This window comes from Ceratotherium simum, chromosome 25 (assembly GCF_057802395.1).
Source record: "Ceratotherium simum simum isolate JZ-2026a chromosome 25, ASM5780239v1, whole genome shotgun sequence".
NCBI lineage: Eukaryota > Metazoa > Chordata > Mammalia > Perissodactyla > Rhinocerotidae > Ceratotherium > Ceratotherium simum.
The window spans coordinates 33,201,554-33,216,234 of NC_141924.1; the positions used below are offsets into that span (position 1 = coordinate 33,201,554).

Consider the following 14,681-nt stretch of genomic DNA (forward strand, 5'->3'; position numbering starts at 1 on the left):
CATCTGTGTTAAAAATATTTATGAAACAGCTGCCAAAAAATTCAGACAAAACAAAGGATTAAAGAGTAAATGTATATTTTAATTGTCACAAATATTGCTCATTATTTTAATATTTTCTTAAGTTTTAGGTCACACTGGGAATAGTGTCTTTTATTTCCTTTTGAAATTCTTTTCAGGAATAGTTCCCTTAAAGGAAGATACTTGCTATGTTTTATCTAAGAATCTGTAAACAGAACAAAAGAGCATGAATGTGAGAATTAAGTGATCACTGGCTATTCTAAATAGTCATCAAAGTCAAATTCTCTCTAGATGCCTAACTCTCAGGCAGGCAGAAGCCCTCGAGTTTCCCTGATATAAGTTGACCATTATTCATTAAAAATTAGGTATTTGTAGAGAAAATATAGATGAAGCCCAAACCAAAGAATCTTAACCAAAATAACTTCAATGTTGTGAATAGCCAAGTGTTTCTGAGTGCCTCATTGGGAGTATCTGATACACTTTTTGGAGAAAGATTAAATTCCCTCTCTAATTTAAGAGCTGATAAATTTTAATCAAAGACTAAGACATAATTTACAAAACAAATCTTTTGATTTGACAGTTAACAAGTAGTTACTTGTACTGTACAATGAAACCTTATTAACAAAATCTTAAGAAAATACTTCTGTACATTTGACTATTTAGGTTACTTTGGCCTTCATGTTTGCAATTAAATCTCTTTGGTTCAAACCTAAAGAATGTATTATATTCCTATCCATACCTTTTAAAGATAATATGTTTTTATTAGGAGGAAATAAAAAAGCTGAAAAAAGAACTGGAAAATTTTGATCCTTCGTTCTTTGAAGAAATTGAAGATCTGAAGTATAATTACAAGGAAGAAGTGAAAAAAAATATTCTCTTAGAAGAAAAGTTAAAAAAGCTTTCTAAACAGTTTGGAGTTGAATTAACTAGTCCTGTTGCTGCTTGTGAACAGTCTGAAGATGAAGAGGAAAGTCTTGTTAATTTTCCCATTTATTAAGGGCCACCTATAACTGTAGTTTTACTTAACTATTTAACTTTTTAAGTTAAAATTCCATCTGGAAATCAAGCAAGTCTCTGACCTACATGATTTCCTTCCCAATACCTTGTATACCTTTACCTAAATTGGAATTTTTTAGTAAATAAAATTACATGAAATTTTTAACATATTAGAAAGTATATTTTTGAGTAAGTTATGACTATCAAATAAGCAATGAGCTATGGTAAATTTCTGTACATTCATGATGTTTCAAGTTTTTAAAGAGTATGAGGGTAAATTTTAGCAACTTTCACATTTAAAATTGGAGTTTTACACATATTTATATATGTGTTAAGATTCTCAAATTTTATTTATATATGAGGTTGAGGGTGAGCCACGTGTTGCTAAATGTCTAGCAAGATTAAATTCAGCTTAAACTATTTAATATTGAAAGTAAATGATCTAAAATTGTTGATTTAATTGTTGTTTTAAAATTACTACCCAGTTATAGTGGACAGAATCCAACCTTTGTACAAGCTGAGGAGCTTACTCTTACTTACATTTTTAAGTCCAGAAGTTAAAATTCATTTCCTGATTCTAAATAAAATACTGAATAGATATCTGCAACTGGGAAAGTCATTTCTTCAAATGCTAGAAGACACATTGACATATTAGACACTGAACAATAAACAGGAACCTTGAGATATTTTTAGCTTTTAAACATGGCAGAATATTCAAGATTCTAATATAACAATAATAAAGCTGGTTTTTAACTGCATTTCCAGTTTATACATCTAGTATTATATCTTTGAGCCTACCAAATTTCTGATTATCTATTTTTAAAAAATGATTAAACAAACACTTAGTATCAAAGGCATAGTCATATTTGTTCAGGTTCATGTTGATAATAACCGGTTTTGAGTTCATATAAGTATCTAGAATTGGCCAGCGTAAACCAAGATGATGGCGATGGACCTGAAAAGAGTAAAAAAAGGAGTATTAGCTTTAGCTTATATTATCTTCATTCACTTACAGATATTTATTGTGCCTACCACCTGCCAGGCACTGTTTAAGGCTCCACTTAATCTTACCCTTCTTTTTTCCACAGCTGTTCTCCTGACATACTACATATTTACTTGTTTATTGTTTATCTTCCCCATTAGAATGTGAGCTTCATGAAGGCAGAGACATTGTTTTGTTGACTGTGTATTTCCAGCACCTGGAAATATGCCAGGAACATAATCAGGGGCTCCATAACAATTTAATGAATAATAGAGTCTGTTGGTGAGGACAGAAGTTAGCCAACTGAAAATGTGGGCAGGGAGGCATTGTAACTAAAGGGACTGTCGTGCTAGAAGGGTGTTTTTGTTCTGATTAAATTAATTAAGTATGGTCATAAAATATACAATGTGAGTGTGTTTGGGAGATAGGGGAAAGCAGTTTCAGAAAGTTAAGCAGGGGCCAGATCATGAAATATCTTAATGTCACTGAACAGTTTTATGCAGGGAAGTAATATTCTCATTCATATACGAAAAATGGGCAAGACAGGGTAAGACAAAGATGATGGTTAGGAGGGTAACAGAATAATTCAAGCATGAATCTTGGCTTAAATTAAAATTAACAGCCAACTGGTTGGATAGAAGTACACAGATTCAATAGATCAGAATTTTTAAGAACTGATAATTGGCTATATGAAGTAATGGAGAGCTGGGTTAAAAATGATATCTAAGTTTTTAGCTTCAGTGAGGGGGTTGATACGACTAGGTCCAGTTTTGAACATTGTGAATTTTAGGAGCGTGTGAGAAATCAGATAGACAAGTCCAGAGACAGGGCACAAAGTGTAAAATAATTCATTCTATATATATTACCTGTTGTCACCTTGGCACTCTTTTAACTCAAAAAATTCTATAATCAAATAAGTTTGGGAAATGCTGAGTTAAACTAAGTTAGTATAGGATGTCTCAGAAAGCAGTAATGTGCAACATGAATTTCCAAGAAGGGATTCTGTAGTATGCAGGGTTTTCCAGACATTTTCACCACTTTTATTCTGAAGCACATCTAGAAGAACCAATGCCCCATAGAACACACACTGGGAAACACTGCTTTATCATATAAAGAACGGTGGCACGTGAGATGAGGAAATTAAATTTCTTCACTGCACATCAGAATTACTGCAATTTGTAGAGAGTATTTCAGTGCCACTTCTACTTTTTGTTTTAGGAACATAACATGATATAATCCCACAAGCTATTTTCTGCCATTACCTTGATTAAACAGCCATCATTGCAATGCCATACTATTCCTTCAATTTTACCCTCTCTGCAACCTTCAAACCAGGACAACAGATCATTGTGCTTCAAGGAAGGCAGATTCCTTATTTGAAATGCTCCGTGTGGTATAAGAAGATGTAATGGATGCTTCTTGCTTCCTAACCCTAAATGGTAAAAATCTGCCATTAGCCATACAAAGGTTTCAAAAAAAAAATGAGCATGTTTACCTCTCCAAATAAAAAAGCCTTTAAAAACATTTAGAAATAAATTTACCAGAAAGTTTAGTTGATTTCCTTGAAGACAGATACATACACTACAAGTGCTCTCACTTAAAAGGGCACCTTATCCCATGAAATCGAAATTCCACCTTCATGTACTGTACACCAGGGGTTGGCAAACTGACCTGCAGGCCAAATCCAGCCAGATGCCTGTTTTTGTAAAGAGTTTCAATGGAACACAGCTACAGCCAATCATTTAAGTACTGTCTGTGGCCCGTTTCAGGGGTATGGCCCACAAAACCTACATGTTTACTGTCTGGCCTTTAACAGAAAAAGTCTGCTGACCCCTGCTGTACACCATTAGCCACATTCAATTATCATTAACTGTTTGCCAAACAGCCACGCCATATTTGATACCTTGAATAATTACTACCTTTGCTGCCTTCCACTGGCCAATCAGTCTGCTGATTGCTAGACAGGATTTCGCTATTCCAGCTTTAATGTCCTTGGGTCTGTCCTCCCCTGTCAACAATGTACTCCATAGTGCCCTCAGGACTGGAACTCAATTCATCAGGGTATATATTTTGATGCTTGATGTGCTACTCATTGCCAATTCTTTATTTACTTTACTCTTAACTATTAATTTATGCTAAACTAATTACCTAGCCATGAAAAGCACATCATGATTTTCAGTCAGCTCAGTTCATCTAAATTTTTTCATGCAATGAAAAGTTACACTTGAGTAATTACCTTTCATACATAGTTCTATGACATTATTACAGGAAAGAATGAGAGGCTAAAACCAACCTTTTGGATTAATAAAATGGTTAGAGTCATGTATGAATTTCACCATGGACAATAAAATTAACAGAAATGGCTATAATCCCAGGAAGCTATTTAACTCAATACTAGTCATTTCTTTCGAGTGTGTGTTTTTTTAAGTTAAACCTAGGAAGTTCTCTTTATAAGTGACAGTTACTGTAACTGAACAGGAAGAAAGCTTTACTCACCATAGGGGTTTCCATTAATATTTGTTCCTATAAGCTCCAATGTTTGCTCTAAGAGATCTGATAGTGGCACTGTGCTAATTTCCAAAAGACCAGGATCATCAGGATGATGCTTCAGTACCAGGGCAAGTTCAAATTCATAATTAACTACAGAGGAATGCCAGCAATACGGTTTATTATTTTTCTCTACTGGTACCCAACCTATCATTTAAAGAAAAAAGTGGTTTTTATTACCTTGTTTTCCTTTGGATTAAGACTTGAAGTAATCTTATTTTTGTTGTAAATTTTTGTTATTTTATGTTCTATCACACAGATATCACTTTTAAAATCAGTGGAAACAAGTTTTACTACTTTTTAAATGACAATCATTTTTCTAAATCATCAGGTTTCATTTTTTATTCTGTTGAGGAATTAACCTCTTTGATTATTCACCAGAGCATCCGCATTCTTTTACCAGAAAATTCACCTTTTCAGTAAGAACTGAGTACCATTCTAAGACATGGCATTAAAACATTTTTTTATTAAGTTTTGTCTCTACCTTCTCTCCAGTTTCAGGGACAACAGACATATGCAGTAAGTGTTCCACAATTTACTGTATTGTTCCAATACTTATTGAACAATGTATTGATTCCACATTTATTGAATGTTATTGCTATTACCCTCCTAACTCTTATTGCCAGAATAGGCTTCCTCATTGTGGAGCATTCTTTACAAAAAAAAAAAAAAAGACAAACTAGGGCATATATGTCATTGTGACCATCATAACTTTAGCCTTCATTACTCACTCAGATTACTGTAATAACCTCTTTGCTCGTCTACTAGCCTCCAGTGAAACCCACCCCATTTTCATTATAGTTTTACTTCAAAAATTTAAATTTAGTTCTGCTGTGCCCCTGCTTAATAATCATCTTCAGAATAAACCTGAAACACCTTTAGATGGAATACAAACTCCTTTCAGATCTGAGCCCATTCCATATCTCCAGCCTCAACTTTTATAATCTCCTTAAACGTCATACACCCTAAACAGTCCAGCCACAATGAAGTGTTATATAAAATCTCTAAAAAACGCCATGATCTCTCCTCTTTGTGGGAGTTTGCCTAAGCTGATCTTCCCCTCTTCCTAACCAGCTAAGTTCCTGGTTCTTAAGCCTCAGTACAGATGTCTACTCCCCTTAGAAGCCTCCTCTAACAACCAGAGGTTGAACTAGGAATTCTTCCTCTTTTCTCTGACTGTACCCTGTGCATTCTTTCCTTTTTGTTCTTAAATCTACTATTATTGATGGATTTCCTCTGATCTCTAAAAGATCATTGAGGATAAGGGTTCTGATCTTCATTTCTGGATTACTGGAACCTAAGAGTACTTTGCACATTATAGGTACTCAAGACACACCTGTCGAACTGAACTTTAATCTGGGGTATCTTTCTACTCGGCACACTTTTGCAAAAATTTTCCCATCCCCAGAAAAACTACTTGTGAGACACCTATTTTCGCCTCCCTTTATTGAGATATTCTTCTAAGATTTTTGCAAAAAATATACACATATACCCTTTGTTAACACCACTCTAAAAGGTAAAGGCTTCTTAATATCTCATTTTAGACTAGATCATAGTGCCTAGCCTGACAACAGCTTCAAGGCTATTCCCACTCAATACTTTATTTTTACAGACTATAGGTAGTAAACTGCCCATCCTAGAAAAGATTCTCAATCTGAGAGGATATTCTTGATATGAAACATCTTTAGTATAAATTGTTCAACTTAACATAAATTAGACTCAGAAATTTTATGCTATACAGATAAATACTATGAAGAACCATAAAATTAAATTCTGTAATTTCTGACTGAATGGATCTTTCATTCTTCATACTGGTAAACACAAAACTGCATTTTAGAAGAGATTTCATAATACCAGGAATGTGTCCATTTTCGTCAGGCATTGGATTCCCATTTAATTGTTCTATTTCCTTCGCTGGTATCCAGCACTCTGGAACAGGTTTGAAGTCCTCCTCAACATTCCAAAAAAATTCTAAAAGAGTTAGATAATCTTAAATGTGGTGATACTTTAAAAAATATACTGAACAAATTCCAAGTGGGAACAGCTAATAAACCCCTAATATCAGGTGTCATATAATTACTCTCCATTCATTATCTCCACAATGTGACTATATTTCTCAGGGTTAGGGTACTAACATTTTATGTTTCCAATTTTGAACACATTACCACTTGTAAATAGTGGATAACAGCGTAAAGTAGCCAATGTTCCCGAATGTGTAGATTTATGATGAATTTTTAATACACTGAATACATATATATAAAGATTATATATATGAGTAAATACACAATGATGAGTGTATATATCTACTTATATAACAGTGGCATTTTAACATAATAATTAAAAATATTAATAATCCTTTGAGATTTGTGCCTGATTTACAAAATTACATGTTTGTCCCTTAGGTAGACAAAATCAAAATGTCACTCATAATATATATATAATAGTTTGTATGTGTTAGTAAAATCGACATACTATAAAGAAGAGTCACAAATGTCAGGAAAACATTTAAAATAGTTTTCAAGAATATTCTTTTACATATAAAGATATTCAATTATAATTTTCTTCTTTTCCCAAAGTGCTTAAATTGTACAGAAGGATATAATGTATAGAAATATCATAGCAAAAAGTCACAAATTTCAGCTATTTAAATCATGAAAAGCTAAAGAAAAAAAAAGACCCACTCACCTTTTGAGTTTTGTTTTGAATGTAGAAAATTTTTAAATCTTTTCTCAGCTAGTTTGTTAGGTTTTCTGTCTAGCCGAGCCCAAAGGTACGGCTGACCTAAAAAAATAATAATAAAAGGAAAAGAAAGTATTAAGAGGCAAACAAAACTTACGTTGAAAGACTTTTCAGAATGAAATTTTTCAGTGAACCGTTAGGGTCATCTTCTCCAAGAGAAGCAACCTTAGAAGACAAAGGGAAATACGCAGCCTAACAGACAAATCCTACCGAGGGGTACCTGATGTCATAAGACTTAAAGTCTTTGGTTAAAGAATGATGAGGATGAGATAAAAAGTAAATATGTGACCCTTTCATGAAGACATTCCACAGCTACACTTGATTAGTAACTAGCATTTGTGAGAAACTGAAGCTACGTCTACACTAAATGGAAACATAACCAGGTAATTGTATTCACACCTTCCCTGAAACATTATAACTATGTGCTATGAGAGTTAATTCCCGAAAATCTGGCATGAGGCTGAGCTGCTTTGCATGGCTCTGACCCCTGGTCAAGGCATGAAACGCTGATTAATAGCGTGCTGCTTTGTAATCCAAGATCTGAGAAGCTTCAGCGCAGTGTGCCAGCGTTGTTTATTGATAACAGCGAGACTAATGAGCTGCACCTGGTCTCAGCAAGACTCCTGGAGGGCTGGAGGGCTCTGCTGCGAGGCTGGTTACTTAGCAGGAAGATGCCTTCACGCCAGCAAGATATAAAAAGCCCCAGCTGCGATTCCATCTTGGATTCCCTGTTTCTGGTGCTCCCTGCATACATCAGTGGTTTCTGATTTGAGAAAGTGTGTCTTGCCAGGACCTTGTGGGGGTGGGGGTGCAGATGAGGGGGACAGTAGGAGCTCAGCTGGCCTCTCCAGACCCTTTGCTGCGAGATAGTCTTTGGCTGTGATGTACTTACTTTTAATGCCCTTGCTTTATTGTGTTCTTTACCTGTGATAAACTGTGGATTTGTAAGCATTGTCATTTTGAGTCCTGTAAGTTTTCTATAGCAATCCAACCTTGTTTAACTGCCACCATTATACATAATCACACATAATGGTGCACAGTGAAGTTTCTTAATAGAAATAGAAAAGCCTGAAAATCTTTTACAATTGCTTCAAAGATATAAATCAGAGATTAAAAAATTATTAATTATAGTTTGGTTCAGACATTCTGTATTATTAGTTATCTGAATAAATAATATGAAGAACCAGATGAAAATTATATTGTCATTTCTGGTTTTGTTCTTTTTACTAGTAAACATAAAATATGCATTTCACTCACACTCATTAAGATGGCTACTATCAAAAAAAAAACAAAATAGTGTTGGTGAGGATGTGGAGAAACTGGAACCCTTGTGCACTGTTGGTAGGAATGTATACAGTGCAGCTGCTATGGAAAACAGTATGGCAGTTCCTCAAAAAATTAAAAATAGAATTACCATATGATTCAGCAATTTCTCTTTAGGATATATACCCAAAAGAATTGAAAGCAGGGTCTCGAAGAGATATTTGTACACCATGTTCATAGCAGCATCATTCACAATAGCCAAAAGGTGGAAGCAGCCCAAGTGTACATTGATGGAGGAGTGGAGAAACAAAATGTGATATAAACATACAATGGAATATTATTCAGCCTTAAAAAGGAAGGACATTCTGACATGTACTACAATGTGGATAAACCTGGATAAAAAAGATGACGATATGCTAAGTGAAATACCTAGTGACAAAAAGACAAATACTGAATGATTCCACTTATACGAGGTTATCTAGAGTAGTCAAAATCATAGAGACTAAAATAGAATGGTGTTGCCAGGGCTGGAGGGAGGGGAGATGGTGAGTTGTTTAATGGGTATAGAGTTTCAGTTTTGCAACATGAAAAAGAGTTCTGGAGATGGATGGTGATGATGGTTACACAACAATGTGCACGGTATATACCACAGAAATGCACATTTAAAAATGGTTGAGATGGTGAATTTTATGTTATGTGTATTTTATCACAAAAATGAAAAAAAAAAATGCATTTCAGAAGAGATTTCCTGATACCAGGAATGTGTCCAATTCTCATTTAACTGTTCTATTTCTCTTGCTGGAATTGAGAGGTAATTTCATCCAGAAGAAATCACAAAGATTATTTCTCTCTTTTCAATGCATGTTTTTTCTTAACACAGCTGACAACTTCTATTTGAGTTTCTAGCTCTTTTAAAGTACATTAAAATGAAACAGAGACAGTGCCAACAGTAATAAAACAATGGAATCAGCGGAAGAAGAACAAGCTTTAGGGTCAGAAAAACGTAAGTTCTATTACCAGTTTAGCCATTCATTAATTATAAGTTCTGGGACAAATTATTTAAGTTCCCTGAGCCTCGGTTTCCATATCTGTGAAATGGAGAGGCTTATTGTGCAAATTAGAGATAACATGTATAAAGCATTTATCATACCATCTTGCCGTTAATGGGAATGAAGTGAATGTTAGTTACCTTCCTTTCCTCCCCTAAGATACAATGATATAAGTATAATATAACAACTGTGACTTTATTATTATACTTAGGTTTCCAAGGGTTTATGAAGAGCAGATGCTCCATTTCAGATATATATAGTTTGCAAAGTGATTAAGAAAAATAAGTAATATTTGTAGTATAGTTTCATTTTACCTTTGTAGGTAGTAACATAACAACATGTTCCATCCACTTTTTCTGTTGGAATTGCACTGTATATATCTGCGTCTAACGCCTTGTGACTTATAGTTTCAGTTGCCAAAACTTTAAATGGCTTAAAAAAGAGAGAGAGAAAATGGGTTTAAGATAGTGTCTATGACTTCACACACATTCGCACCTGGAATGTTCTTAATTTCACTAGTTCTAAGGGACAATCTTCTGTTGATCCTTCAAGACAATTTAAAAATATTTCTTCCACGCAGTCTCATGATTCACCTTCTTCCTTCTATGCTATCACAGCAATACCTGATTTTCCACACAGATTTGTAATTATTCACATTTCTTTATCCACCATAATGGGCTTGACACTGGAATCATGTCCAGTGCAGCGCTGCATTCCCAGCACAGGTGTGCAGCATGTTCAATCAGCTACTTGACAACTATCTGCTAAACGCCTCCTATGGGTTAAGCACTATCCTTGGCACTGGGAAATAAGAGGTGCACACAAATGTACCTGCCTGCACACAAAAGTCAGGAAGACAACCGCAGCAGCAAAATGCATAACACAACGTTAGGTATGATAAGTGCTGAGGAGAAAAACAAATGGGGATCCTCTCAGCTTTATCAGTAGTAAATTGTTTGCGTATTTCATTTATGGTTTTGCTACTGTCAGGAAGACAAGCCAAAAGAGCATCGAGAATAGAGGAAAAGACAGTTTCTACGATTCCTACTTTTTATCTGCAATTTATTTTCATTTCTGAGAAAGACTTACACCATTGTTTTATAGTGTAAATTATCTGAAGTAACATTTATCACCCATAATGTGAAAAAACACTGCACAGTATAAACATTATATTGGTATGTATAGGTTTAAGACTAATAAGTGGAAGTACTGTTTCAGAGTCAGGTAAATTTAGGGAATTAGCCCCATTCTGGTACTGATTCAGTACTTTTAAGATAAAACTGAATGACTGGGGATTTATCACTAACTTATGACATGAGTATCAGAGGATATCAACTTAATCTGTGGTGGCAGAACCAAGGTTTGGCCCAATAACAATCTGTGTGTGTGTGTGTGTGTACATTTATCAAAGACCCTAGGGAGGAGTTTATTCTGCCCACAGAGCTCTTGATAAGTAGGTATCCCTTCCAGAGGAATCAATTATCTACCACTCTTTGCTACAGACACGTCCAAAGGACAACATAAGATAGCAAGGGGTACACAAAGTTCTCCTTTTCTACTTCTCATTAGACTTTAAACTATGACTGGAAAAACAAGGCATATGTGTACAAAAAGTAATAGTATCAACTGAGCGGTCCTTTACAATTTCTGGGCAGGGGAAATCACTGGGATGACGAAGTTGATCAAAGATTTCATAGAGAAGGTCTGATTTGAAAAATTAAAAATTCCGGAGGTGATCCAGGCAGAGTGCACAGGCTGAGCAAAAATACAGAGACAGGATTGCACCTGGTACATTCCCAGGATGAAACAGCCTTTGCAAGAACACAGACTTCTGTTCTCTAACCTGAAGTGAGGTTAGAGAGTAGACTGGGCCTGATTAATGGGAAGCCTTGAATTTAACAGATAAGGATTTGGATGCTATGCTATAAACAATACTATATGCTATTCTTAACAGCAGAGAGACAAGAGAAGGGGCTTATTTTTCCTGGTGGAGGGTACTTTTCCAAACTACCCCCACCCCCCACCATACAAACTTGAAAATCACAGCTACAGTGAACCACTATTCAGGATGAGTGTTTCATACGAATTAGGTTTGTTAGGGCTTAAAAAATAGACGCGTGACAACTACTGCTGCAGATACTGAGTATTAAGTGTAAGGTTTTTACTAGGAAAGAACATAATAATCATCAGTCTGGGTGGCAAATAAGAACAACTAGGTAGTGCAATAAACAGGGCACAAATACTAAGAACTGTAAGAACAGTGGTGGCAGGAGAAAGGAGGGAAAGAGCAGATGCTATAAGGTAACAAGTGTCACGGTGAATGGAAAACTGGCATGAAATGACTCCAGGCATCATTCTTTAATTCAACAAATATTTATCCAGTGCCTACCATGTGTCAGGTCCTAGAACTGGGACTAGAGATAACAGGGCAGTCTTGGTCTTAAAGGTCTTTTAGTCTGGAAGACAGGAGAAGGCCAGGCGAATGATGTAAGGGCGGTGGGGGTCGATGTCAAACGCAAAGGCTGATTTTGTATGATGAGCTGGTAGCAGCCAGCTGCTAACTGGAGATTCTGCTATCAAGGACTTCGCTATATATTAAAGAATCATCCTGATACAGGTTACTCTTAATTCATCTGTATTTACTAAGGGCTCCCTATGTTAAAACACGGTGCTGGAAGAACAGAAAACCTTGAGATGGGAACACCAAAGTTAGAACCAAGCGGGTAATCACTGGTAACAACACATGAGGTCTGATCTTGAGTGACCTAATTAGGCTAGCTGTCAACACTGCCATCTGTGCCCAGGCTAGAACAGGGAAGGCAAGTCTAAACTCTCCACTATGCACCACACTCTTCAAAAGCAGTAAAGCTTGGACTGCGGAGATTATGTGACTGCTTAAGGAGTTTTCCCCAAAATGTGGTAACCTGAGAAGAAAGGAACATTATTTAAGATGTGGGTTTTCAATTTCCACGCGAGGGCAAGTTTGAATTGCCCGGTCAGAAAAATTCTCTCGCATATTTCCTCCGTTGCAGCTAAGAAGGGACAAGACCCTGGCGCTCAGGGGACAGAAGACCCCTCTCCTAGACTCCCGCCCCCGCCACCCACCCGCCAGCCAAACCTGCAAAAAGCTCCGGGCCTGCAGGGCGCCTCCGCCGCGCCCGGGCGCCCTCCCCGGGTTCAAACGCCGCCGGCGCCGCGGGGAGGAGCCCCCTGCGGCCCCCCGGGCCCCGCTCTCCTCGGTACCTGATGCTCCCGTTTGCTGGAGGGCTCCTCTTTCACCTCCGTCACAAACACACACGGCATTTTCCGCTGCACCGAGCCCAGGCGCCTCATGGCGGGCTCAAAAAGCAGTGCGAGCGAAGCTCGCCCGTCCGCACGGCACCGAGTCTCGCACGGACGAGCAGCCACAGCATCCACCGCAGAGCTGAAACCACGCACGCTCGGCGCCCAGGCACCGAGGCTGCGCCCCTGCGTCCCTCCACGCCCGGAAGCAGCCTCCCGGCCGCGGCGCCTTCTGGGAATTGTAGTGCGGAAGCCGAGGCTCTCCCACGTGCGCTCCGGCGAGTGTTTTCCTGGGTTCTGACGACCATGAGAAAACAAAGATCCGTTTCTGAGGTGTGCGTACTAAACCACACTCAGTAACCGATGATATTTATGAAAATTAAATAATACCACGTTAGAAGTAACGAATCATTTCAGCTGGCGATTTAACACCATTCTGATGAAACCTACTTGCCTGTTCTCTTTGATAAGTTCGTGAGGGAAGCTCTGTAGAAGTTTAGAAATATCCAGAGACGCCCCCAGGTCGAATGACAACTGATTTCCCAGGAAGAATGTTAGAAAACGCTACAATTAAAACACCTGGGACCAGAAAGAAAATTAAGCCTCATTGTGTAGCATAATATGGTCGAAATTGGTTCTGATGTTCTTTCTGCAGTGAGGGCAAAGTTTAGCCTTAGACTAATCCAAAACCTCACGAATAACAACAACCAGATTTTAATAACAATTTTTGTCTTAGGAGTCCCATTTATCTTAAATATGAGCTCCAACAGAGTCCAAATGGCTTGAGTAGTCGTAGTCAAGCAACTGTGGCTTTATTTGACCTATTGCTCCAAAGAATATTGGAGGGTAAGTGATAAGACAGTCAATGACTGAATAAAATAAAAAATATTTAGTAATAGTAGGCTTTGTATCTCATTGAAGCTAGTACTCATCACTAGAGGAGTTTTGACTACGGCCATATTTTATGTGCTTGGTGAAGGCCCAGGTCTCATTTCTACAATTGTCTTATGCGCAAGTATTATACTGTCTGGCATTTTCCTGACTTAGCCCTTGGAAAATTAAACAACTATGTCTCACTTGGAGGTATCTTTTTATAAAGGGGTTCCCGAAGAATAAAATATCCCTAAAAAAAAATTCACTGTTTTGATTACTTGATTCAGAGGGGAGGGAGGGAAGAAGAGATTTGCCATTTCAAAGTATTTACTTTCTCTTCTGCTGTCTTTCATTTTCTCATTGGAAATACAAAAGGGCCAAAAGAAATTTTAAAGCAGGGCAAGGGGAATAAAACACCTGATGCCAGCTGTGAGATCTTGGGACTAGAAACTTCTTAGCATTTTAGAGTCAAGTCCAAGTGACTTTTTGTTCCTCCAGAAGAATCTTAAAAAGCTTGTTTCATGGGTCTCAAGGGGACAACATTTAAATAACCCTCACGACTATCAACTGTCATTTCCCAAACTGCCACAGAATCTTCTAGGTCCAACATTCTGTCATTTCTGAGAAAGGATCATCTTCTAAAACATTAGAAGGTTAGGGAGGCTAACCATTCCTCAGGAAGCACTCTTTATTTCCAGTGCTTTGGTTTCAGCGGTGCCTGGAGCAAAGCCTCTAGCAGAAACAGCTGAGTCCAAGCCAGGAGAGAGCCGCGGGTCCAATTCACAGCTATAAACTGGACTCTTGCTCTGATGGGTATCAGCCAGCAGCTCTGCCTGATTTTCATAAGCCTGAAGAGCCAGCAAGGAGACTACCAGTCCCGGTACTTAAAGTGGTGCTGTTGGATTTTAAAAGCTGGAAGAAAAACTTTCTTC

The 14,681-nt window shown here is 37.3% G+C and overlaps 2 protein-coding genes across 7 annotated transcripts in view; one reads left to right on the plus strand and one right to left on the minus strand.

The window, feature by feature from the left end:
• Positions 1-1,621, plus strand: part of CEP290 (centrosomal protein 290) — an 88,222-nt gene extending 86,601 nt beyond the window's left edge. For all 4 annotated transcript variants that reach the window (XM_087449122.1, XM_087449123.1, XM_087449124.1 and 1 more), the window contains one exon: positions 785-1,621. In XM_087449122.1, the coding sequence (XP_087305248.1) occupies positions 785-1,015 (231 nt within the window). In that variant the 3' untranslated portion in view covers positions 1,016-1,621. The remainder of the gene's footprint in view (positions 1-784) is intronic.
• Positions 59-13,028, minus strand: RLIG1 (RNA 5'-phosphate and 3'-OH ligase 1). 3 transcript variants are annotated; one of them, XM_087449129.1, is made up of 7 exons: positions 12,838-13,028; positions 9,909-10,026; positions 7,229-7,324; positions 6,398-6,514; positions 4,493-4,636; positions 3,259-3,428; positions 59-1,969 (listed from the first exon to the last, which is right to left on the minus strand). In XM_087449129.1, exons 1-7 carry the CDS (start codon positions 12,925-12,927, stop codon positions 1,781-1,783), a joined length of 924 nt encoding a protein of 307 aa, XP_087305255.1. In that variant the 5' UTR covers positions 12,928-13,028; the 3' UTR covers positions 59-1,780. The 3 variants fall into 3 exon arrangements, with proteins under 3 accessions (XP_087305255.1, XP_004417983.1, XP_087305256.1); XM_004417926.3 differs by having other exon boundaries at positions 1,678-1,969; positions 4,493-4,690; positions 12,838-13,026; XM_087449130.1 differs by lacking the exon at positions 12,838-13,028 and adding an exon at positions 11,984-12,141 and having other exon boundaries at positions 1,678-1,969; positions 4,493-4,690.
• Between the last annotated feature and the right edge of the window lie 1,653 nt (positions 13,029-14,681).